The sequence below is a fragment of the Entelurus aequoreus genome, linkage group LG03, assembly GCF_033978785.1.
Source record: "Entelurus aequoreus isolate RoL-2023_Sb linkage group LG03, RoL_Eaeq_v1.1, whole genome shotgun sequence".
Lineage (NCBI taxonomy): Eukaryota > Metazoa > Chordata > Actinopteri > Syngnathiformes > Syngnathidae > Entelurus > Entelurus aequoreus.
Window position 1 is genome coordinate 48,038,468 of NC_084733.1, and position 24,800 is coordinate 48,063,267.

General features: G+C 37.4%; 3 protein-coding genes across 5 annotated transcripts in view; 1 reads left to right on the plus strand and 2 right to left on the minus strand.

Moving 5' to 3' along the window:
- xgb (x globin) overlaps positions 1-7,804 on the plus strand; it is a 38,194-nt gene extending 30,390 nt beyond the window's left edge. The window contains exons 5-6 of one of the 3 annotated variants that reach the window (XM_062041986.1): positions 725-857; positions 7,563-7,804. In XM_062041986.1, coding sequence (XP_061897970.1) covers positions 725-844 — 120 coding nt within the window. In that variant the 3' untranslated portion in view covers positions 845-857; positions 7,563-7,804. Of the gene's footprint in view, positions 1-724; positions 2,019-7,562 lie in introns of those variants that run through there. The other 2 variants (XM_062041987.1, XM_062041985.1) reach the window with 2 other exon arrangements.
- On the minus strand, positions 880-16,071 carry srp14 (signal recognition particle 14). The gene is made up of 5 exons (XM_062041988.1): positions 15,916-16,071; positions 15,275-15,347; positions 5,701-5,813; positions 5,592-5,624; positions 880-1,628 (listed from the first exon to the last, which is right to left on the minus strand). Exons 1-5 carry the CDS (start codon positions 15,937-15,939, stop codon positions 1,539-1,541), a joined length of 333 nt encoding a protein of 110 aa, XP_061897972.1. The 5' UTR covers positions 15,940-16,071; the 3' UTR covers positions 880-1,538.
- A 144-nt stretch (positions 16,072-16,215) lies between these two features.
- Positions 16,216-24,702, minus strand: LOC133646531 (5'-3' exonuclease PLD4). Its single transcript, XM_062041984.1, has 11 exons — positions 24,670-24,702; positions 24,526-24,595; positions 24,289-24,449; positions 20,726-20,909; positions 20,497-20,617; positions 20,305-20,432; positions 20,043-20,243; positions 18,031-18,161; positions 17,813-17,960; positions 17,651-17,747; positions 16,216-17,589 (listed from the first exon to the last, which is right to left on the minus strand). Coding segments are annotated over exons 1-11 (1,446 nt in total). The 5' UTR covers positions 24,672-24,702; the 3' UTR covers positions 16,216-17,386.
- Between the last annotated feature and the right edge of the window lie 98 nt (positions 24,703-24,800).

Genomic DNA, 24,800 nt, shown 5'->3' on the forward strand with positions numbered 1-24,800 from the left:
TCTTTACAAGTGTATGTAAACGTTTGACTACGACTGTACATATAATACATACATATATAAATAGCACTGATTCTTAAACTGCAGTACACTAGTGGTACACAGGCTCTATCTAGTGGTACGCCAAAGAATCACTTGACTGTTTTATTTTCCTTTTTTGAAAGTGTGTAATATTACAATGGCCAAAAATATTAAATACATTTGTTAAATAAAACATCTGCCTTGTTTTAATGATTACTTAGCCCTGCTATGCTACTGTAATTTAAGGTTAGTCATTATAGTGGTACTTAATTTTTTCTGAGGTGGTACTTGATGAAAAAAGTTTTTTTTTAAATCCGGTACACAGCTAATAAGAAATGGTCAACAAGTTGAATATTGTAGATACAAAAATGGAATGCAAAGATGTCCTGGGACTTTAATTACCCTAAGCTCCTGAAATCAAATTACTTTTTTTAGGAACATCCTGTCAGGTTTAATAATGTGCTTGTGTCAACCTCTACTGCTCTATTGTGGTTTACCATTGCTTTAAAACTTGTACTGTAGTCACATGTTGCAATTTGATGTTACTTCTTTCACAACTTCTCATGATGCATTTGCTTTTCAATGACTTTTCCTATTTATTTATAAAAAAAAAAGTAACATACTGTGGTATATATTTTGCTATCGCACGAGAGAGGCACCAAACAAACAACTTTTTATTAATGCAGACAAATTGTTTTGTGTTGAGACCTTGTTCCAGTACGTGACCGGCTTGATGAAGCAAGGCTACGAGGAGGAGAGCGAGCGCCACAACCAGGCGGCAGTCTCCCCAAAGGAGAGAGTGGACAAGCGGAACACGGCGCTTTGAGACAACACAAAATGTTAGTTACAAACGCACTGCAGTGACTTTTGAACAGAGCACTTTATTTGTCAACGTCAACACACTGCCTTGGACTGGGAATGCATCGTCCAGAAGTCCAACATGCCTTTCACTAAATCAATATGTTGTGCTATTTAGCCCATTCAAACGTCTGATGAACTGAAACATTATTGACAAAATAAGATTGCTAGTGCGGCAGCTTCATGGGGTCCTTAAAGGGGCAATAATTCTACTAAAAACTACTTGAAACACGTGAGGGAAAAAACATGATTTTTGTTTTGTGTCCAAGCAACTCATCCGACAGTTCAATACATTTACCAAAGATAAAAATGAAATCATCCCTCTAAAAAAAACTTAAAGTGACTGGCTTGACAATTAGAATTTGAACATAAATAGGGAGCGTAGTCATTAAATAGAAGAAAAGTCAACAGGCCGCTGGGCTGGACTGCGTGGATTTGGCTCCAGAGACTGTCGAGAGCAGTCGATTTGTGCGGTACGACAAATCCTCACAGATGGCACTCGGAAGAATTGCCGACAACAAATTAGCATGGCAAAGTATGGAAGTGGTCACTGGAACGATGTACACGGTATTCTGAGGGAGGGACAGACGGGTCATCTGAGTGGAACCCACTCCCTTCCTGTCAGAAGGACCAGGATCAGTTCAAGCCTATCAGTCTGTTGCTCACTGGGTGGCTTTGCTTTTCTTGCTTTTGCTCTTTTTGTCTTTCTTCTTCAGTCCATCCATGTGTGCTCTGAGAAGGTTGGAATATGCCTGGAAAGAAGCGGTTCAATTAGTTAGGCATATGCAGTAACTGTTTCCTGGGGACAGTTATTCAGGGTGCACTCACATATGTACATTTCATAATTTTGCAATTGTCCCTACAGCCATTAATAATCTCCACCTTACACAACTACTGAAAATGGGGCACAAAGTCAGGAAAGGTGCAGTAATATAGTGTCGTGTGAGAAGTTATGGCAAATGTAAAAGGGTCAACTGGAAAGGGTACTTGACATTTTTAAACAGGTGTGATTTCATTGGCGACGTGACTATTCAAGTTTGCATTTGCTGCTCAGCTATAAGACCATGCCGACATCTATTATGTTTCCTGTACGATTTCTTGATTCACTTCCATTCAATCCACTTCTCATGTTTCTGTAAAGAATAAAATTCTGTTTAACCAAAACCTCCAGCTTAGTTTTTTGTGTTTGGAAGCTGGAGAATGGTACTGAAACTATTTACCGATAAATTCCTGCTTCTCAAGACCAATACCTATTGACAGTGCAGCCGGAAAGTATTCACAGGGCTTCATTTTTTCCACATTTTGTTATGTAACAGTCTTGTTCTAAAATCAATCAATCAATCAATGTTTATTTATATAGCCCTAAATCACAAGTGTCTCAAAGGGCTGTACAAGCCACAACGACATCCTCGGTACAGAGCCCACATACGGGCAAGTAAAACTCACCCCAGTGGGACGTCAAGGAATACATTTCTTTTTGTCCTCAAAATTCTACAGACAATACCCTATAATGATGTAAAAAGTAGTTTTTTTAATTTGCAAATGTATCAAAAATCAACTAAAAAAAAAAAATTACATGTACATAAGTATTTACAGGCTTTGCTCAATACTTTGTTGACGCACACTTGACAGCTTTGATAGCATCTATCTTTGGGCAGTTTCACCCATTTCTCTTTGCAGCACCTCTCAAGCTCCATGGGAAGCGTTGGTTTTCCTCCAGGATGTCTCTGTACATTGCTGCATTCATATTGCCCTCTATCCTGACTGGTCACCCAGTTCATGCTGCCGAAAGCCATCCCGCAGCATCATGCTGTGCTCAATAAAGTGATCGATGGAATTCATGTCCTCAAAGCGTCTCGACAGATGTTACAATATTTAAACATTGATGACGAAAACTGTTTTCTCTGTCGTGTCTGTGTGTCGAAAATTGTTATGCGCTTATTTTTTAAATTTGATTTTGTGCATGGCATAGATTTGCCGTGCGCAGAGGACGCTTGAGCAGTGCGCAATTGCACAGGTGCGCACCTTAGAGGGAACGTTGGCTGCCATCACCATGCTTCACTATAGGGATGGTATTGGCCTGGTGATGAGCGGTGCCTGGTTTCCTCCAAACATGATGCCTGCCATTCACACCAAAGAGTTCAATCTTTGTCTTATAAGACCAGGGGCCGTACTTATCAAGCTTCTTAGAGTGCCATTTTACACTTAAGTCCTGAGAATTTGCGAAATTTAGTCCTACTCTCAAACTTAAGAATAAAAGCTTTTTATCAACGTTCTTAAGTCTAAGAATCACTCCTACTCTCCACGATATTTAAGAGACCTTCAGAGGTGTCTTAAGTGGTTAGGAGTTGCCAGCAGGGGATGGCACTGAGGCGAGAGAGACGTGCGCGAACGTTAAGGGAACGGAACAATGTTTTTGTTTTTTTGATGACGAGCAGCTGATGAAACGGTATCGTTTAGACAGAGCGGATATTATTTTTGTCACAGATTTAATACTTTTCGATTCCTTGTTGATTTCTGCATGTGTCTGCAGTGGGCTAGTATATATAGAGCCACCCACACCAGTTTCAAATTAGTTGCCTAATTAATGAATTTGAAAGAAAATGTTATGACAGTAGCGTATGTGTGTGGCCGTGAGGTGAGTGACGTCAGTGAGTGTGTGGGCGATAGAAGAGAGGGAGCGGTAGCGTGAGTGCCAGCGGGGACTAGTTTTTTTTGTATTATTTTGTAGTTTATTGTCAAAACGTACACTCCATTGTCCACTTAAATATTTCCAAGATATTTCTTTATTCTTAGACAACAGGATTCCCTTCCGTGATTGGTCATTTCTATGGACACAGAAATGACGTCACCTAAAATTCCGTTTACGGCACATAGTAATGTCGTAATTCAGCTCTGAGTGTGACACTTAAGATTCAGTCCTACACTTCGCTGAAAGTGTGAGTAAGACGCTTGATAACTAACTTTTAAGTGCAGCTTTCAGCGAATAATTTATTTACTCTTAAGTCAACTCTTAGCAGACTTCTTAGGAGTAATTCTAAGAAGCTTGATAAGTACGGCCCCAGATCATTTTGTTTCTCATGGTCTGAGAGTCTTTCAGGTGCATTTTGGCAAACATTTTCGGGCCACTATGCCAAAAAGGCCTCATTTGTGGATTGCTACAGAGATGGTTGTCCTTCTGCGAGGTTCCCCTCTCTCCACAGAGGAATGTTGTAGGTCTGACAGAGTGACCATCGGGTTCTTGGTCACCTCCCTGACTAGACTAAGATGAATGCAGCAATGTACAGAGACATCCTAGATGAAAATCAACCCTTCCCATCCAACCTGATGCAGCTTGAGAGTTGCTGCAAAGAGGAATGGGTGAAACTGCCCAAAGATAGGTGTGCCACGCTTTTGGCATCGTATTCAAAAAGACTTGAGGCTGTAATTGCTGCCAAAGGTGCATTAGCAACGCATTGAGCAAAGGCTGTGAATATTTATGTACATGTGTTTTTTTTAATAAATTAAAAAATATATATATATTAATTCACATTGACATTATGGAGTATTGTCTGTAGAATTTTGAGGACACATTTGAATTTGTTCCATTTTGGAATAAGACTGTAACATAACATAAAATGTGGAAAAAGTAAAGCACTGCTAATACTTTCCAGATGCACTGTATATCTATCTGCAGTTTGTGCACACCTTGAAGTAAGAAAGAGTCGAAAGAAAAAGTGGTTATGACAAACTGTACCTGTAGGTTTGTGCGAACCAGCGCTAACATCTCATCTATAAATCAGTGAAGCTTAGGGTTGAGTCTCGTATATATTTTAGCCAAAAATTGTATTTTATTCTGGAATTTTGTGAGATTCAAGTTGAATAGACTAGTAATTTAAATACTTCCGTGGTATAGATTAAATGATAAAGTAATACATTTAAAAAATATTGCCATAGTTATTGCGGCAATACAGAGCATAGAGAACGTGCACAAAAACAACTTACTTGGTGTGTAATGTTTTATAGTCAAAAATTCAGGTGTTCCTGAATGTAACCTCACTGGAGAAAGTTGCATGTTGTTGTGCGTACTGGCTGGGCAAGCACTGCGGTGCTATTGTGTAATGAGGGCTGCTGTTGGCATGTCAGGGTTGGCAATAAATAGAACGAAAAAAGCGCCAGACTTTTTCTCTGTCAGGACGCTACAATACTAACAAGAATGTTACGTGCGCATTTTACTGCCGAGTACTTGTTGCAGGGGGTCTGCACTCACTTAGCACCAGTAGAGTCTTCATTTTGCAGTGTGGATACCAGTGGGTGGCTTGTGAGGTTTCATATGTCAAAACACAGGTGTTTTTTCCCCTTGCAAAGTGTTTGTAGGGCATTCGTTCAGACGTGTGATGCCTTCCGGGAAAAGGTAGCGAAGTCCGGTGATTTTTTTATTTCTTCACCCTAACCCACCTACAGCACAGTGTGAGTAATCTCACCTCATTGGAGCATTTATCGGTTATTGGAGCTTTTTTCTCCATGTTGTTCAATTATCAGTGTGATGCCATTCTTTTCCAAAGCTGCTTAGTGGCATTACATGAGGTGAAGTTTATTTTCAGGTGAATAACGACGCAGCATTGAGGCTACTATTTGAGGATATACAGTGTCACATGAACGTCAAGAAGTTGAGGAATAAAAAAAAATCACTAGAAGCACTTAACAAAATGAAATGTGTAACATAAAAAACATACCATCTGAAACTTGATTACTTCTTTGGTGTTGATCTGTAAGAAAAAAGGTTTGACTTCATGAAAAGCACACAATTTGAAAGAAAAACACCTTAAAATCCAACAAACTTACCACTGTGCTAATTTTCTTCTTGCCGTCAGAAGCTCTGATGAGACATTTATTGTCTGCAGGGTCAAAGGACTCCGAGTGGCCTTTTCTGGGCACTGGCTTAGTCCTCCCGTCGTCTGAAGAACATGACTCACGTCATCACAATACAGACATAATTAAAGTGTAAAGCTTCCAAATAAAAAGTAACAAAGAAACAAACACTTTTTACGGATGGTAGTCACAAGTGAACACATGCATAGTATCTTAATATACAAACATAAAAATGGCAATACAATGGAACCTCAAAAGGTCAGACTGAAATCCAATTCGTAATAAAACCCAAAAGGTTAGGAAGGAAATAACTTTAACAACAATGGTACCTTAGTTTTCATACGCAGTTACACACTAATTATTTTTTGTCGCCTGGGTTATCGTACGGCCAAAAATTGTGCATAACAAACTAGTCCACTTGTGGAATTGAGTGCCTAAACAAGTCTCTGAAGTGTTTTTAATAGAGCCAGACTGCTACTAAGCCGTCATAGGGCTAGCACTTTGCAAAGAAAGTGGAAAACACAATAGAATTCAAGAAATAAAGTACTATGGTGGCGTTCGAGTGTCTCATTCCTGCCCGCCTCCCCCCGCTTATCACTCTCTTTGCCAATAAAATGTAATAAAAAGGTAAAAATTATGTTAAATGTTCATTTATCCATGTTATTCGTCATGTATATGTATTTTGCGTTGTTTGCTGCATATAAAACTACAATTATTCTCACTAAAATGTGTTAATATTGCAGGTGTCTAGAATTGATAAATTGGATTTACATTATTAAATGGGAAAAATTGCTTCAGTTTTTGCACGATTTAATTTTATTCTGACCTTTTGTACAGATTGTATTACCAACCATCATAACTAGGGATGTCCAATAATGGCTTTTTACCGATATCCGATATTCCGATATTGTCCAACTCTTAATTACCGATACCGATATCAACCGATACCGATATATACAGTCGTGGAATTAACACATTATTATGCCTAATATGGACAACCAGGTATGGTGAAGATAAGGTCCTTTTTTTAAAAATTAATAAAATAAAATAAGATAAATTAATTAAAAACATTTTCTTGAATAAAAAATCAAGTAAAACAATATAAAAACTACGGAGCCCCTAAAGGGACATGGGAATTTTTTTTTTTTTAGACATGTATCTCGTGGCCACGAGAAAGTTTCTCGTGGCCACGAGAAACTTTTTATAAAAAAAAAATTAAAAAAAATAAAAATAATAATATTTTTTTTTTTTTTTATAAAAAGTTTCTCGTGGCCACGAGAAACTTTCTCGTGGCTTAAAAATAGTAGTTATTTTGTTTGTCAAATTTAGTGTTTGTGTGTATATATGTATACTGTATACATTTATGTGTGTTTCTTCCTATACAGTATACATGTATATGTGTGTGTGTGTGCGTGTATATACTGTATATATATATATATATGCATATACATACATACACATATATATATATTATATATACACATATAAATTATGTGGGTAGATATTTGTTCTAAAAAGGGTATTTCAACAAGTAAACAGTACAGTAGGTAGTTGATGTTGATATATGTAATGCACATAAGGGTATTCTAGTCAGATGCGCGTGTGTAAATATGCGATGTGTAAATATCAAAATATTACGTACGTCGTATCACTTTTTGTCAGGCAATTATACATTTAATGACAATTTTACATAAATGAATACATCCAAACACGTTGTACATATTTATTATTTGCAGGAAGAAATAACAGTTACAATTGTGTGTGTATCTTCCAAGCAAGAAAGAAGTTTGATCACATCAACATCGGACTAACTGACACACTCTGCTTCGCTGCAGGTCCGCAAGCCACGCCCACCCCCCCACAGCCACAGAAGAGGAAAACTGTCCTTTCCCGGGCATGATAAAGTCTTCAATAATGTCAAACACGTAGCGTTACAATAACCAGGAAGATAAAGTGTTTGTCTCACACCTACTAATCAAGCATTCACATTTTGCCACAACACACATGGGGAAAAGTCCTATCTGGAAATACAGCCATATTAACTCCTAAACTGCCATTTTAACACACACTAAACCATCAGCACGCATCCAATGCTTTCTCGTGGCCACGAGAAAGTTTCTCGTGGCCACGAGAAAGTTTCTCGTGGCCACGAGAAAGTTTCTCGTGGCCACGAGAAACTTTTTATAAAAAAAAAAAAAAAAAAAAAAAAAAAACGTTTTTTATTTTTTTTTTTTATAAAAAGTTTCTCGTGGCCACGAGAAAGTTTCTCGTGGCCACGAGATACTTTCTCGTGGCCACGAGATACTTTCTCGTGGCCACGAGATACTTTCTCGTGGCCACGAGATACTTTCTCGTGGCCACGAGATACATGTCTAAAAAAAAAAAAATTCCCATGTCCCTTTAGGGGCTCTGTAAAAAACAGTTACATAGAAACTAGTAATTAATGAAAATGAGTAAAATTAACTGTTAAAGGTTAGTACTATTAGTGGACCAGCAGCACGCACAATCATGTGTGCTTACGGACTGTATCCCTTGCAGACTGTATTGATACTGTATATATTGATATATAATGTAGGAACCAGAATATTAATAACAGAAAGGAACAACCCTTTTGTGTGAATGATGGGGGAGGGAGGTTTTTTGGGTTGGTGTACTAGTTGTAAGTGTATCTTGTGTTTTTTATGTTGATTTAAAAAAAAACGATACCGATATAAAACCAAAACGATACCGATAATTTCCAATATCACATTTTAAAGCATTTATCGGCCGATAATATCGGCAGGCCAATATTATCGACATCTCTAATCATAACTAATTTTACCTGTACATCTTAAGCATTTTAGCTGTAAAACAGTCTTCATTTTAAAGACTCGGGTTGGTAAAAAAAAAAAATGTCAACATCTTAAGAGTATATTTTTTATTTGTTGCAGACCCCACATATAAAGATAAATCAGGGATTGATCAGTTGTGATCTTTGTGTGTGTAGTGTACTCCAATAATATCAACACAGCACACACAAAGAGTCTGTCCCACCACGGACAGACTAGTCGTGCAAGCCGAAATCTCAAGTGAACAAATGTGATCCAAGTTGGTATTGTTACAAACGCACTGCAGAGACTTTTGAACAGAGCGCTTTATTTGTTAACGTCAATCCTGCTGCCATCCCCTGACAACACGCTACCTTAAGACTGGAAATGCCTCGTTTAGAGGTCAGACATGCATTTCACTAAATCAATATGCTGTGCTATTTAGCTCTATACAGACATCTGATAAACTGAAATGTGTATTATGAACAAAATAACACGCCCAGCGTACCAAGGCGAGTATTGGTATCAGATTGATACTAGTGTTGTGGGATCGATACTTCTGTTGTAATTCCTCTTTTTAATGTTCCAGCAAAGGACTGGATTTTCCTCACACTTTATGCGACTGCAGCATCTCTGCTAGTCTGTCAGTGTTACTTTTCACAAATATCTGTGTTACATTTATTACATTACTGACTTTTTTCCTCAAACAATTGTGTGTAATACAACTGAAAATGGATATGATATATTACTACATTGTTTTAAATTGTTGTATATTTATAAAAGTATGTTTATTTGCAGAACATATTTGAATGTGTTATCAAAATCAACAAACTAAAAAAAAATATTCACAAAATGATTCAATAATCATAGCGTTTTAAGCCAAACAATGTTGGTAACTATAATAGTTTCAGCAATAGTAGCCCTGTATTTACATGGTACCTGATCGATACCAAAATTAAACTAAAATCCCAAAGTAAAATATTTTTGAAAAAACTGGAAAAAGGGAACACACTTTATAATCTGAGCAAGCCAGAGGTGAGTACCTTCTCAAAGTAGCCGCAATGTTTTTTTTTCAGCTTACAGATTGGCTGCTTTACTAACCACGTCACAATTCACGCAGCGATGACTCGGGAGGCGTCAGCGTATCCCAAAGACAGGTAGAGTTTTGGTCAAAAATGTTGAATATGTTTAAAATGTATGATTGTCGGCCTGACCTGTTTTGGAGACAAGTATCTGGGCAAATTTTCTCTTAAGTCCCCTCAGACCACAAGACAATCTTATAAAACAATCTTGTAAGACATAAAATGATCAGGAATTTGCCGTCTTTTTGTCGGAAGGAGGAATATCAGACTAAAAACAGGCCGATTGTCTTGATGTGTGTACCCCATTAAGGTGAAGATGGGACTTAGGTAGCGCTAGATTGTTTTAACATTCTTGTCAAACAAGCGTAAAAAGAAGTTCACCTGTGTGAACCAATGAAACACTGTACCTTGGATAACAAGTGCATTGTGACTTTGGAGTCCATGCTTTTAATGACAGTTCTCTTTATGCAAATTCCATGCTAAAGTCTTCTTCTGCTGCTGCTATCATGTTCTGCTTGTTGAAACTGGTCTTTCTTTTGGAAAAGGGGACCCATAGAGCCCACAGAAAAAACTAAAAAAGCTAAACCCGCGCCCAGTTGATTCATAGCTAAATAACAATTTATGTCATAGGGGTTTGACAGAGGACAGCAGGACTCTCAAACAAACAATAGAAAAATACAGACGTATCACTGGGCTGACAGGCTAAAAACAACCTGATCATATAGCCAAGTCGAGTTACATTTGGAGTAAGTTCAAGTTAAGCCATTTGAGTTCAAAGTACATTTGACATGCTAAGAGGAAGGAAGACAGCTCCAGTGTGGACTCAGAAGACGCAACTGGGCTCTGGGTACGTGCAGGCTTCCTGCGGAAGACGTCGGTGGCGAGGGAGAGGCCTGGCTAGCAGCAGCTAGCAGAAGCAAGACCACCTCGCGACGACGGGACCGGTAGGTGACGGCGGCGGCGAGTGACGGCAGCGGGGCGGCGAGGTAGAGGCCCGGCTAGCAGCCAGCAGCAGTGGGACCACCACCCCACCACCTCACGGCGGCGAGATCGACAGCTTTCTTGCGGCGGCGTGTGATAGCAGTAGAGCGGCGAGGGAGAGGCCCGGCTAGCAGAAGCGGGACCACCTCGCGACGACGGGACCGGCAGGTGACGGCGGCGGGGCGGCGAGGCGGCGAGGGAGAGGCCCGGCTAGCAGCCAGCAGCAGTGGGACCACCACCTCACGGCGGCGAGAGCGACAGCTTTCGCGCGGCGGCGTGTGACAGCAGCAGAGCGGCAAGGGAGAGGCCCGGCTAGCAGCAGCTAGCAGAAGCGGGACCACCTCGCGACGACGGGACCGGCCGGGGACAGCCTTGGCTGAAGGCGGTAAACACCCGCGACAGCCAAAATCAACATGGGGCCAAAGAAGGTGCTCTCTCCTGATGAAGGTGAGGAGATAAGGCGATCACTTGAATTTTTAACAGCAGAGGTATCAGCCATTAAGCAGTACCAACAGACAATTATGCAGCTGGTGGAGGAGGTAAAAATTCTACGAGTCGAAAATGATGCAAAAACTTTACAAATAGAACAGTTAACAGACCGAGTGGATGAACTGGAACAATACACAAGAATAAATGACGTTATTTTGACCGGGCTTAATATTAAGCCCCGTTCATATGCTCGGGCGGTGACCGCCAATGGTGGAGAAGAGCCCGGGAATTTGGACATCTCCACAGAGAGGCAAGTGGCAACATTCATGGAGTCAAAAGGCATATTCATGGACATGGCAAATGTGGAAGCTTGCCACCCACTCCATAAGAAGAAAGATAATTCGGCACCAGTAATAATAATGAGATTTGTCAATAGGAAACATAAAACCGCATTACTAAAACAAGGGAGGAAGCTGAAAGGAACAGACGTGTACATAAATGAACATTTAACAAAGAAAAACGCAGACATAGCCAGAAAAGCACGTAGCTTAAGAAAACAAGGAAAAATACAACAAACATGGACAGCAAACTGTAAAATATTTATTAAACTAAATGGAACACCAGAGGAAGCAAGAGTAATAGTCATAAGGAAAATAGCAGAGCTGGATAAATATCAATAACGATAAAAAAATTAAACACAACCATGACACAAACAAACAATAATCAATCAAACTGAGAATTTATAACCTTTTCCAGCACCGACTATAACAGGACGGAATTGGACAGTGCTATAGATCCAGACATACATTTTTTTCTCTCACATGGACAATAATTGTTTATATTATACAGAAGTACAGTACAACACCAACATTAATTCCAATAACAAACTGTCAATTATTCATATTAACTGCAGAAGCTTGTATGCCAATTTTAACAATATGAAATTATTTTTGGAACACTTTAAAGAACCTTTCAAAATTATCGCTGTATCAGAGACATGGATGGATCCAAAAAAAGGAATGGACTTTGGACTAGAAGGATATGAACTCAATTATATTAATAGAGTAAATAAGAATGGAGGCGGAGTTGCTGTATATGTGATGAAGGACTCCCATTACAAGGTGGTAAAAGACATGTCACTGGCTATTGACAATGTTTTAGAGTGTATAACCATTGAGATATGTCATGAAAGAAATAGAAATGTATTGATCAGTTGTATATATAGGGCACCCAACTCAAGTATTGAAGGATTTGAAGACTGGATTAAGGGAACTTTCAATGGAATCAGTCAAAAAGTACTCTTTTTATGTGGAGACTTCAACATTGATCTCTTGAACCCCAACAAGCAAAAGTCCATTAATGATTTCACAGATACAATGTATAGTATGAGTTTGTATCCTCAAATCACAAGGCCAACCAGAATTGCAAGTCACAGTGCTACACTTATTGACAATATATTCACTAATGTCTTTGATAATAATATAACAAGTGGACTGTTAACAACCGACATCAGCGACCATCTGCCAGTCTTTACTATTTATGATGGGAACTACAGGAAGAAGAACATTGACAAAAAGACATTTCAAAGACTATGTACAGAGGAAGGAATGATTTTCTTCAAGAAGGATCTGAGGAAACAAATTTGGGACAATGTATATAATGAAGATGATGTAGATGATGCATATGGGAATTTTGTCAACACCTTTCTAACACTCTATGATAAACATTGCCCATGGAAAGAACGTAGTAAGAAGCAAAAGAAAAACAACCAACCGTGGATGACAAAAGGACTGAAAAATGCTTGTCACAAAAAAAACACATTGTATCGAATATTTATAACACAAAGATCTATAGAGGCAGAAAATAAGTATAAGAAATATAAAAACAAGCTAATTGGTATACTACGAACATGTAAGAAGGAATACTACAGTCAGTTATTAAACAAGAACAAAAACAACATGAGCAACATGGGGCATCCTAAATAGCATCATTAAAAATGGTGCTAAGAAAGATTACCCCCAGTACTTTCTAGATGGACATACAAAAAATGACAATATGAACCAAATAGCTGAACGTTTCAATGATTATTTTGTTAATATCGGAACAAATCTGGATCAAAGAATTCCAAATGCAGATGATGGGTCAGTTGAGGACTTGAGTGAGCTCATAGACAGAAATCCCAATTCCATGTTTCTTAAAAGTGTAACAAAAGAAGAAATAATCAAAATTGTAAAAAATTGTAAATACAAGACTTCAACTGACTGTCATGGAATAGATATGGTAACGATAAAAAAGGTTATAGAAGACATTTCAGAACCTCTGACATATATCACCAATGTATCATTTTTAACCGGAAAATTCCCAGACAAAATGAAAATTGCAAAAGTTGTACCAATCTATAAGAATGGAGACGTACACCAGTTTACTAACTACAGACCAGTTTCATTACTTCCACAATTCTCCAAAATCATGGAAAAATTATTCAATAGTCGATTAGATTTATTTATTAACAAAAGTGGGACGCTCGTGGAGAACCAATATGGATTTCGAGCAAATATCTCAACATCAATACCATTAATTAAAATAACAGAGGAAATTACCAATGCAATAGATGGTAAAGAATGTGCGGCAGCAGTATTCATGGACTTAACAAAAGCATTTGATACAATTAATCATGATATTTTAATACAAAAATTAGAACGATATGGCATCAGAGGTTTGGTATTGAACTGGGTAAGAAGCTATTTAACCAACAGGAAGCAATATGTGAAGATGGGTGAAAATATGTCAACACGGCTAGATATATCCTGTGGTGTGCCGCAGGGATCAATACTGGGACCAAAATTGTTTAATCTTTATATAAACGACATTTATAAAGTTACAAAGGACTTAAAGTTAGTTTTATTTGCAGATGATACAACTGCTTTCTGTTCAGGAGAGAACACACAGAAGATAATACAAATAATAACAGAAGAAATGAACAAATTAAAAAGATGGTTTGACAAAAACAGACTATCTTTGAATATCAGTAAAACTAAAATAATGCTATTTGGTAATAGTAGGAAAGAGCATCATACGCAAATACAAATAGACGGAGTAGACATCGAAAGGGTAAAAGAAACCAGATTTTTGGGAGTATTAATAGATGATAAAATGAACTGGAAATCTCATATACAAAACATACAACATAAGGTAGCAAAAAACATTTCAATAATGAATAAAACAAAACACGTCCTGGGCCAAAAATCACTTCATATTCTCTACTGCTCACTAGTGTTACCATATCTGACTTATTGTGCAGAAATATGGGGAAATAACTACAAATGTGCGCTACATTCGTTAACCATGTTACAAAAAAGATCAGTTAGAATAATACATAATGTTGGATATAGAGAACATACAAACCCTTTATTTATTAAGTCAAAAATATTAAAGTTTGGTGATTTGGTAAAATTGCAAACAGCTAAAATGATGTACAAAGCAATCTATAACCTGCTACCAAATAATGTACAACATTTCTTCTCAACTAAAGAGGAGAAATATAACCTTAGAGGAAAAAAGAACTTAAAACATTTATATGCACGTACAACACTTAAAACTTTTAGCATAACAGTATGTGGAATTAAATTATGGAATGGATTAAGTAAAGAAGTTAAAAATTGTACTGACATGATCCAGTTTAAGAGGTTGTTTGAATTAAAAGTGCTTACAAAGTACAAAGAAGAAGAATTATGAGAAAAACTTCCAACCTTATTGAAAATATTCTTCATCTCAGTATGTTAATAATGACTGAATTAATTAATTACATATTACAAACTGTTGTATATACTAATTCATAGATGTTATTTTATTATATAAAAAGGTCAGTAAATGATTTTATATAATTGTAAATGCTTTGAAGTGGGAAAGGGGTAGGATTAAATAAGCTTTGCTTCTTCCTACTCCTTTTCGGGCATGATGTAAATGAAATGATATGAAATTGTGTGATGTATTATGATGTAAATGTGTTCATGTTCGAAATAAACTAAAAGAAATAAAGAAAGAAAGAAAGAAAAGAAAGAAGTACTGTAAACAGTAATGTTTATTTACAACTATACTATGGTGAGAAACTAAGGAGCAGCATTACTGTTTATTGACAAACTGAGTCACGTCTTGGTCCTCTACTGCTGGATATGTTATTGTGCTAATATGGAATATAAGAGGAGGCATGGAACCAACAACCCAGTATGATTCTTTAGGTCTACTTACACTTTTTCAACGTGATGACGACACTACCCGAGGATCTGCACTTCTGGAACAGACGAGTGAGCTCTGTGAGGAACTAGAAGAGACAAGAAGAAACACAGAAAAGTCAACTTTAACAAAAGTCTTCATCATGTTTAGGGAAAAACTGCCTTGTTATATGACCAATATAGACTGTAGCAAGGAAGGTTCTCAGTGCCAATATGTGTTTTTAAAAAAAACTATCACATTAAATTATGAATACTATAGATATATTAAAATGAAATAAGGTTAACTATAACGACGTAGACTTGGTTCGTAAAGAACACAAATTGTATTATATAAGTAGCCACATAAGCTATTGAAAGCATAAATAGATATATGTCCTAAGTTTAGGCTATTCAATTTCACCCGAATTGCAGGGTGATTGTTTATAATGTAATATATACTTTAAAAAGTTTTCTAGTGACTATCGGTTTAACAATATAAAAAAACACATTCGATTTGATTTACATTCCGCTTCAGCTAGCAGACGCGAGCAGTAAAGCTAACAAGACAAATGTTCATTTTGTCAGGCTTTGTTAGCTTTTGTAAACCCTAGCCCGGTCTATTTTATAATTACTGATGAAAAACAGATAAAATATTTAAATTGTGTCGTAAGTCCTTACCGAATCGTTTTCAAGCAGCACCATGTTTGTGACTAAATGAGAGTTGTCGTCAGCTCACCAGCTGCAGGCTAACAGCTAAAAGCACACGTACTACTTCGCTTGGAGCCCCGCCTCGCAAATACACTTCCGCCATTACTTTGACCACAGCGTCCTCTATTGGTGTGGGGGAGTATAGTGACACTATCTAACTTCCCCTTTTCATCTTTAGGTCCCCTCTTTCGACAATGATAAGCAAAAACGAGCTGTCAGTTCAAACCTAATCATTTAGCCTTTTCCTTAGCAGTTTAAAATATATATTTGTATATAAAGGCTGTGATGTCAAAGTCATTTGGTTTCTATTTTTTAATAGAAATACACTGCACATCAACTAGGAAAACAATAGCAATGATTATTATATGCATTCGGTGGACAATTTACATTTTTAAATGACATTTTCTAAGAGTAATACATTGATTCAGGGTTTTGAACAGCAGACACACAGAAAGCATAACAAATATTTCTTATCAATTTAGACTAAATTTTCCATTTGGATGTGAACTGTTTGTCTAGTATAGAGTGGTCCCTTGCCACATCGCAGATTTTTTGGGATATTTTATTAAAGCATATCCTACAATTTTAGGTCCTAAATTAAGCACTTTCAAGCATACACATTGGCAGCACAGGGGTTAGTGCATGTGCCTCACAATACAAAGGTGCTGAGTTCAATCCCTGGCTTGGGATCTTTCTGTGTGGAGTTTGCATGTTCTCCCCGTGACTGCGTGGGTTCCCTCCGGGTACTCCGGCTTCCTCCCACCTCCAAAGACATGCACCTGGGGATAGGTTGATTGGCAACACTAAATTGGCCCTAGTGTGTGAATGTGAGTGTGAATGTTGTCTGTCTATCTGTGTTGGCCCTGCGATGAGGTGGCGACTTGTCCAGGGTGTACCCCGCCTTCCGCCCGAATGTAGCTGAGATAGGCTCCAGCACCCCCCGCGACCCCGAACGGGACACGCGGTAGAAAATGGATGGATGGATGGAAGCATACACATGGCTAAATAAACTAAAATATCAATACTACAGTAGCACTGGCCACAAGATGAGACCAAACTAATCATATCACACTCTTCAGTATCTTGGTCACTGATTGGCTCAGTGACCTTAACTCTTTTATTGGATTAAAAGAGTTAAGGTCACTTAGGGTGTTTTTTTTTAAATCTCAAGGGCTTTCATTATGTGGAAACCATACTTAGTAAACCGTTTTTTACACTATAGCTATGAAAATATTTGATTTAAAATTCATTATTCGTATTAAGGGTACATTTATTTAATCAGTCATGTCTGGAACCAATTAACAGCGATAAACAAGGGACGACTGTGCAGTATGTGTCCTGCCCAAATGGACCAAAATAAAATACAATTGTGGCTATACAGATGAAAAAAACAGCATGGTTGTGAATAAATGCATGGATGTAGAAAAAGCTTTGCTTATCATCATGTTGACAAAAAACATTCTGGGTGGTGGCCCAGATCAGCAAGGTTCACTGCAAACTGAGAGTCCCAGTCTCTGTTGAACACCGCCTTGAGGTGGCCCTGCACAGTTTTGGTCTTCCATAAAGGATAAGGAGCATGCTGGGAAATCACCAGACCCACTCCAGCTGTGTTTAAAAAGTAGTCCCCTGACCAGTTAGATGTACCTGCAAAGCAAATATCTCATTAATAATTGATCATTCTCATCAATGTTGAGCAATGACTCACCGATGTAGGCCACTTTTTCAGTCACCATGTATTTATTATGGTTGACTTGACTGAAGGGAATGTTTGTCTGGTTTACCACGGGTAAGATGAACAACTTCTAAACACACAAAATAACTTGTAAAACGTATGTTGACATCATGGATCATCTCGTCAACTCCTTACTATTTGGATTCTGTCCAGGGCGGCGAGGGACTGAAGGAAAGGCAGCATTAAAGTTAAGGAGCTATGCCTGCAGCTGATAAGCATCCGGATCTTCACCTTCCTCTCAAACGCAGCTCTCCTGAGGGCGGTGTCAATATCGGGCCAATATCTGGAAGAACAATACAATGCAGACTTCAAGCAAAAAAGCATATTGCAATTATATTTTTAACATCATTAACCTATGTGGGTGTGCTCTGGGGAAATACTCCATGACAGCCACGTCAATAGAATGATGCGCTTCAGAGATGATGGAGATGATGGCCTCCAGGTCCTGAGTCCGTGATGCAGGACAGAATGATGGTGGAGAACCCTATAGACAACAAATACTTGTTACAAGAGTTTCATTGGTAAAAGGAACTTTTTTCAATTTGAGCACTTCCGTATTTACACTTCAACATGTACTGTATATTATGTACTTAGTAGAGGTGGGTGGATTTATACTAGCATGTAGTATTTTTCAGTCATCTTGACAAATCTGTTTTTGTTGTGTTGCTCAAATATATTGTAAATATTTAAGGGTGTCACACTGTCACGCTACAACTACTTCACTTACGATACGATACTGATATTGGAGCCTTGAATATTGGCAAATACTGATATTGATTTGAAACGATATATTCACAAATCATACATACTTTTGTTATTTTGTAGTGTGGACTGTTAGAAAGGGCTGGAATGGAACTAAGCCATTTTTAAGATGAAGTGAAGTGTTAATTATTTTTTGGCAACACAAGTGGCCACAATAATTAATTAAGTTAAGCTCATGACGCACGCAATAAGTTGAATGATGCGGACATGTTTGTTACTGGATACTTTCTAATGCACTTCTGCCTTGCAGGCTTTATATCTGTAAGTAAACCTTAACTATAATTATTTGATACAAGTTTATATTGACAAATGTCAGGTTTTAGACTGCAATATTGTTCAGTTAAAGACACGTATTAAGTATGTCTACCGTAGCTATTGTGTGGCTGCTAGCTCCTAGTAGGCTATAGTATTGCCAACCGTGTTTACCTTTGTGACCAACCTAGTGTGCTTATTGGAGTACATTTAAATGTTAACTGGTTTTGCACAAGTAAATTCATTGCAGGACTGTTTGTACCTGAGCTTTTATTCGAGATTTTAGATACAAGGCGATATCATCTGATACTTAATTTTTTGCTGATACCAGACAAATAGCTGATATCACCCCTATAAATGTATATGTAGTCATATATTGTTTATAAACTCAGACAAGTTCTTGAAGGCGGGCTTTGAAGGTTTTGAATTTGAGAGAACAAATTTTTGCTTTGGTTTACTTATTTTGCACTACTGACTTTATTTTTCTCAAACAATTGTATGTCAAAAATAGAATAAGGGAATCATTGTTTTGCAGTGTATTTAATATTGCGAAATCTTTCACAAATAGTGCTGTCAAACAAGATTCAGATTCCTGAATCAGATTAAACACACTTTTGAATGTTGTTTAATAGTGATTAATCACAGTAAATTACTTGCATAAAATAGATTTTTTTAAAAGACCCCATTATTTTAAAACAAATACAATTTTATTGTCAGAATGTCATACCAGAACCTTTATTTCAATGTTTTACTTGATATGCAGATAATTTATTTGCTCAAAAATTTGTAAAAGTATTTTCGAAAGTACCATCAGGTTGTGTTTTGAAGTAAAATTTTCCAGCGAGTACACCAGTAAGAGTCTCCTCACTTGTATTTGCACTGATGTATGCATTGACCTGATTAATTTCAGGTAACCATCTCCGCCCTATAAATGTTCTGTATGCCTGAAAGCTTTGTTTGGATTTTTTTCTAATCAAGATCAACATTTTAAGGGCAAAAATCACAAAATCCTTCAATGATCTTGAAAAACATTCAAGTAAAAAAATATCGGTATCTGTGATACCTGCTCTTTATTAACCTGGTATCTGAATGACACAAAATGTGTAGTATCAATCACCCTAATATCTATCCACTTTCTGTTCTTCTCTCCTGTTTAATTCTCAATTGCAACCCATCCAGTTAGTCCCTCCCCTCCCACGACATAGCCAACATGAGGATTAAATTTGGTTAGGGTCGAGCCCTAGTATACACTCATCATTTGGGGTGTGTCGAATGCAACACCCAGGTACAGATGCAATCAAAATGCTAAATGTAAGTACGGAGGTGTGCAAATTGTCAGAACTCAACTCACTGCAAGGTAGATTCTGCTGGTGATGTTTCCATCATTAACCAGAAGGGGTCGCTTCTTATTGATGTGAGTGTCTAAGGAGGAAGGCCAGGAGTGTGGCAAAGAGCTGTTGGAATGTCCCATCACCCAGTAAGACAGGAAGATCTTATGGAGGTCTCTTGCAAGACTGGAGCAGTTGTAAATGACCACGCCCAGTTCTTTCACCTACATTGTCACATGTGTAGTTATAAAACTTTTTTGATTTTTTTAGATGATGTCTATTCACCTGTGTCAGAGCCCTCCAGTCCATGTTAGCACTGCCTACAAACATATGCTTTCTGTCCACGATCCAGAATTTGCTGTGCAGGACACCATTTGTCAGACGCCCAAAGTCAACCTTGCGCACGTGCACTCCTGCAGAGGACAGACGGATTAATGGATGTCGATGATGAACAAAAAGCGATTTACGAATCCAAACCGTTCTGTTTTAAGATCTTTAAATCAGTGAAGTTTGTCCCAAGGGAAGGAAGGCTGGTCACTACTCGGACTGAGATGTTCCTGGAGGGAAGCGACTGAAGCTGCTCCAAGATTTCCCGCCCCTGTCATTGTTAAAAATCTTCACATCAATATGAGTTTGAGTTTGAGTTTGAGAATATGATATCCAAAGAGACCTCATATCTAAAAATATCAGTTTGTTGGGAACTTACAGTTATATCAGAGGAAGAGTTGACATTGATGTCCTCCCCAGTCAACATCCAGTAAAAGGACACCACTTCTAGCTCTTGCGTTGCCTTGGAGAGAAGATCTTTCCAAGCTTTTTCCAAAGGGATCCCAAATGTTACATTGGCTTTGTATTGCACGTGTTGAGGAATGCTTTCAACCAGAGCCATACTGTAAGGGTCAATATTACATTCAGATTATTTTAGAGGCAGTTTCAATAGGAATGAAAAACAATAACCGATTTAGTGCAATGATGTTCAAAATGCAGCCCGCGGTTCGTTTATTTGAGGAAAAAAAGAGATACTAATAAGTGATAACATATCTTTGTGTGTCATGGTCATCACAGTGGAGAGCTGTTCAAATACTGTTTTCCCTTGTAGGTTATACATGGGTTTTAACGTCAAAGTTGTGCATCAGTCACTACAGTGGATGCAATAGTGTCTTGCCATACACAAACAAGACAGTCGACAGACATGCAGAAGAAGTGCAAAGCAGGGGACGAAGATAGTAGTAGTATTGCTGCGACTGTTTTTGAAAATACTACATCTGGCTGCATTTGGCTGCAAATCAATTAATTTATGCTATATGTTAATATTTTTTCCTCATTAAAATGCAGCAATACTTTGTTGGTATTAGTCTTGTCAGGATTTCGGTGTTTTACAAAAGTTAGTTTTGAAGTCAGTCGGCTGAATGTTTTAGAAATGCATTTTACAGTATTTTAATTCGTTAAATTATAGGAACACATTATTGAATGTTATTAAAGCATATTTAATAGTGTTCACAAAAGCTTTTTTTAAATCAATTTCATCTTATAAATATATTTAATAAATTAAAAGTCTAATACCTGTTGTCCACCCTAGTGAACATTTTGCAAACTCTTGAAAAATGTATGTTTTTTTTAGTTGTTTTTTAAATGTTTTTAGCCTGTTAACAAAAAAAAAGGGCAGCTCTGATATTTTTGTTTTGATCCATTGATTTTTCAATATGCATCACTCAATGCAAACATTTTGAACACCACCACTTAAGTGGGCACTCAATGAAACCAATTAACTCTAGAAAAGTTTTAAAGTACATTACAATACTTTTGTAACTTGTATTTTATTCACAGATCTTAAAGTTAACGCGATAACGAGTTAATTATAGTTTTCTCTAACCCTCTGTGGGTCTGAAGGGTTAAAATAAAATAAAAACATTTCATGTTTACTATTTTTGCTTCGGGCTGAAGTTAATTGAGAGATTTGAGAAACAAAAGTAAAACAAATATGAATCCAAAATGTTTTATGCCCTTTGACAAATGTCCTGTTTGGCTTTTGGGGTATTGTTACATAACTGCCAGTGTATCATAAAAAACCCTCTGAGGAGAAATCATGTACTGTATAATGGAGTAAGAACAAAAATGTAAAAAAAGTAGAATAAAAAGTATTGCCAAAATACAAAAGGAATTTACTGAAAGGACAAATAAGTCAGCCTTTGTTCCCTAAGGGTTAACGGCACAGTTTTTTTAATCGCCGTTTAAAGTAAGCATGTTTAAGAGAGTATTTATTTGTATGAGGGATAATGTGTTTGGGTCCATTTTGTGTTGAGCATATTTATTAACATTTGCATGAAGCAAACACATTGTTCAGTTTCATGTTAATGGTATTAAAAACTTGAAAATGATCTAAGGCAGTGGTCTCCAACCACCAGTCCGGGGATTGGTACGACCGCATTTTCTTTGATTTAACTTTCATCTGTCCCACTAAACCAGTCCTTCTCAAATAGTGTAATGCCCTCGGTGGCGCTGTGTAATGCCAGGGGGGCAAAAGGTAACTCATATAACATGTTTTTTTTGCCGTACCACAATATGCTGAAGCGTATGAAGCACTTGGCTTCCCTGTAACCAATGTGGGGGACGAGGAAAGGCTGGTGTGTTTCCTTTAGTGGTAAAAAGCTTACAATGTTATGAAGAGATATAACAATTTTATAGACACATTGTATACTATTTATTGTCACGGTGGAGAGTGCAACTTATTGTTTTCTTCCTAGGGGGGCTTTACAGAAAATATTTGAGAAGCACTGCACTAATAAGCACACCAACAAGCTTGTTTAAAGATGTATAGTAAAACTCCTGATAAGAAGTCACCATTTGTTATATCTTTGTTACATGGGACAACGAACCATTAATGAACATATACAATGAAAATGTGCCAGAGGGGTTATTTTCTTCTGCAGTCCCCAGCGGGTTGATGGTTTCTAGAATATACCATTAACCTGCTAAGACCATCTCATCACAAAGAAACAATCGCAGCGCTCCCATTTTTATTTACTTATTTTTGCTGTATTTATCTGACCAATGTGGAAGGCCGGTCTGTGAAAAGAATGCCCACATTAAACCGGTCCCTGGTGCAAAAAGATTTGTGGATCCCTGATCTAAGGTACACTTAATACAGATTTTAAAAAAAAAATCTATCTGTGATTATTTACAAATAATTCTACATTTAATTTGGACTAAATGCAATTAATCACAATTAATTAAATATTTTAATCATTTGACAGACCTTATTTTGTTTAATTACATTTTCATTATTTTCTTTAAATTACTAAAACGTACTGTAGCGTGCTGCGTACAGAAATTAGCATTGTGTTTTGTCATCAGAAGATATTCCTACAAACTCATAAATTTAAAAATATTGTGGACTTTGAACGATCGCAATAAGACAAATACCAAACGTGTGAGGCCGGCCTCACCAAGACTGCAGTGAAACATTTTGAGAAAAATAAAGAAACATGTAACTTTGGCTATGTTTAAGGTAGGGCGGTTAACACGCACGATTAATCCCCCCCAAATATTCCATTAATTATGTACAAGTGCAGATTAATTACGCAATTAATATTGACAACACGTGCTCATTTACCTTCACCATGGATGCGGTTACCTGAAAGGCGGAGTGGGTTGTTATTCGGTCAGTGATCAGGTCAGTGATCACACATCAGTGCAAAGATGAGTGAGGAGACTCAGAATGGTGTGCTTCCTGGTAAATTACACTTCATATTTCCCCCTGACTTGACTTTAGATAAAACTGTTGCCATATTTTGAGCAAATAAATTACATAGGTCAAAGAAAACAATTTTTTTTAAATTCTGACAAGAAAATTGTATTTGTGTCCAAACATTGTTTTTTTTTAGAAATGCATTTAAATTATGCAAGCAAATTTACTGTGATTAATCACAATTAAAATGTATTTGATTTTTTAAAAAAATATTTAGTTTGAGAGCATTAGTTTAAATGCAAAATTAATAGAGTGGATTTTTACAGACTATGGTGAGAGAGTAGAGGCAGTTTGGGTTATACAGTATATGATACAGAAAATGTTTTTTTTCCCCAGAGAGTACAGGGAAGGCCTGAGTCAACTTATGATAATAATGTATTAGAATTTATATAGCGCTTTACAGTGAAACCACATCATTCATTCAGTACACTGACGGAAATTTGGCTGCCAATTGGTACAAACAGCCTCTCTTACCACCACCCAACATGCATTCCCATGTATACACCAGTGTGAGTCGTTACCTGCAATGGTCAACAGAAAGATCATCACCATCGGTGTCCAGAGGAAGAATTTTGTGACTTTGGGGGGATTGGGGTCTCTCCAATATAGCGACGGCAAGCAGAATGCCCAAGATGGTCAGACAGGCAAATAGCACAACTAAAGTCACACAGTGTGTTGACCTCTGATGATATAAATCAAAGTGAGAGAAAAGTCTCATTCTGTAAAAAGTAATGTAATTGATGCAGACATACATGTACCTTTTTGGTGGAAACAGAACCGTCACGTAGACTGCAGTACATGGAGATAATCATCTCATAAATGAATGACCTTAAAAAAAAGAAAAAGAGCAGTGTGGATTTAGACTATCTATGAAGTGGAAATAAAAACATGTTTTAACTCACATGAGGCTGATGCAGCTGAAGCGCCGGGCCAGAAAGAACACACAACAAAAGTGCTACTTCCGATCTCAGCTTTACCGTGCACACAACTTACTTCCTCTTTTTAAATAATTTTCATTTCGCCCCTCGCCTTT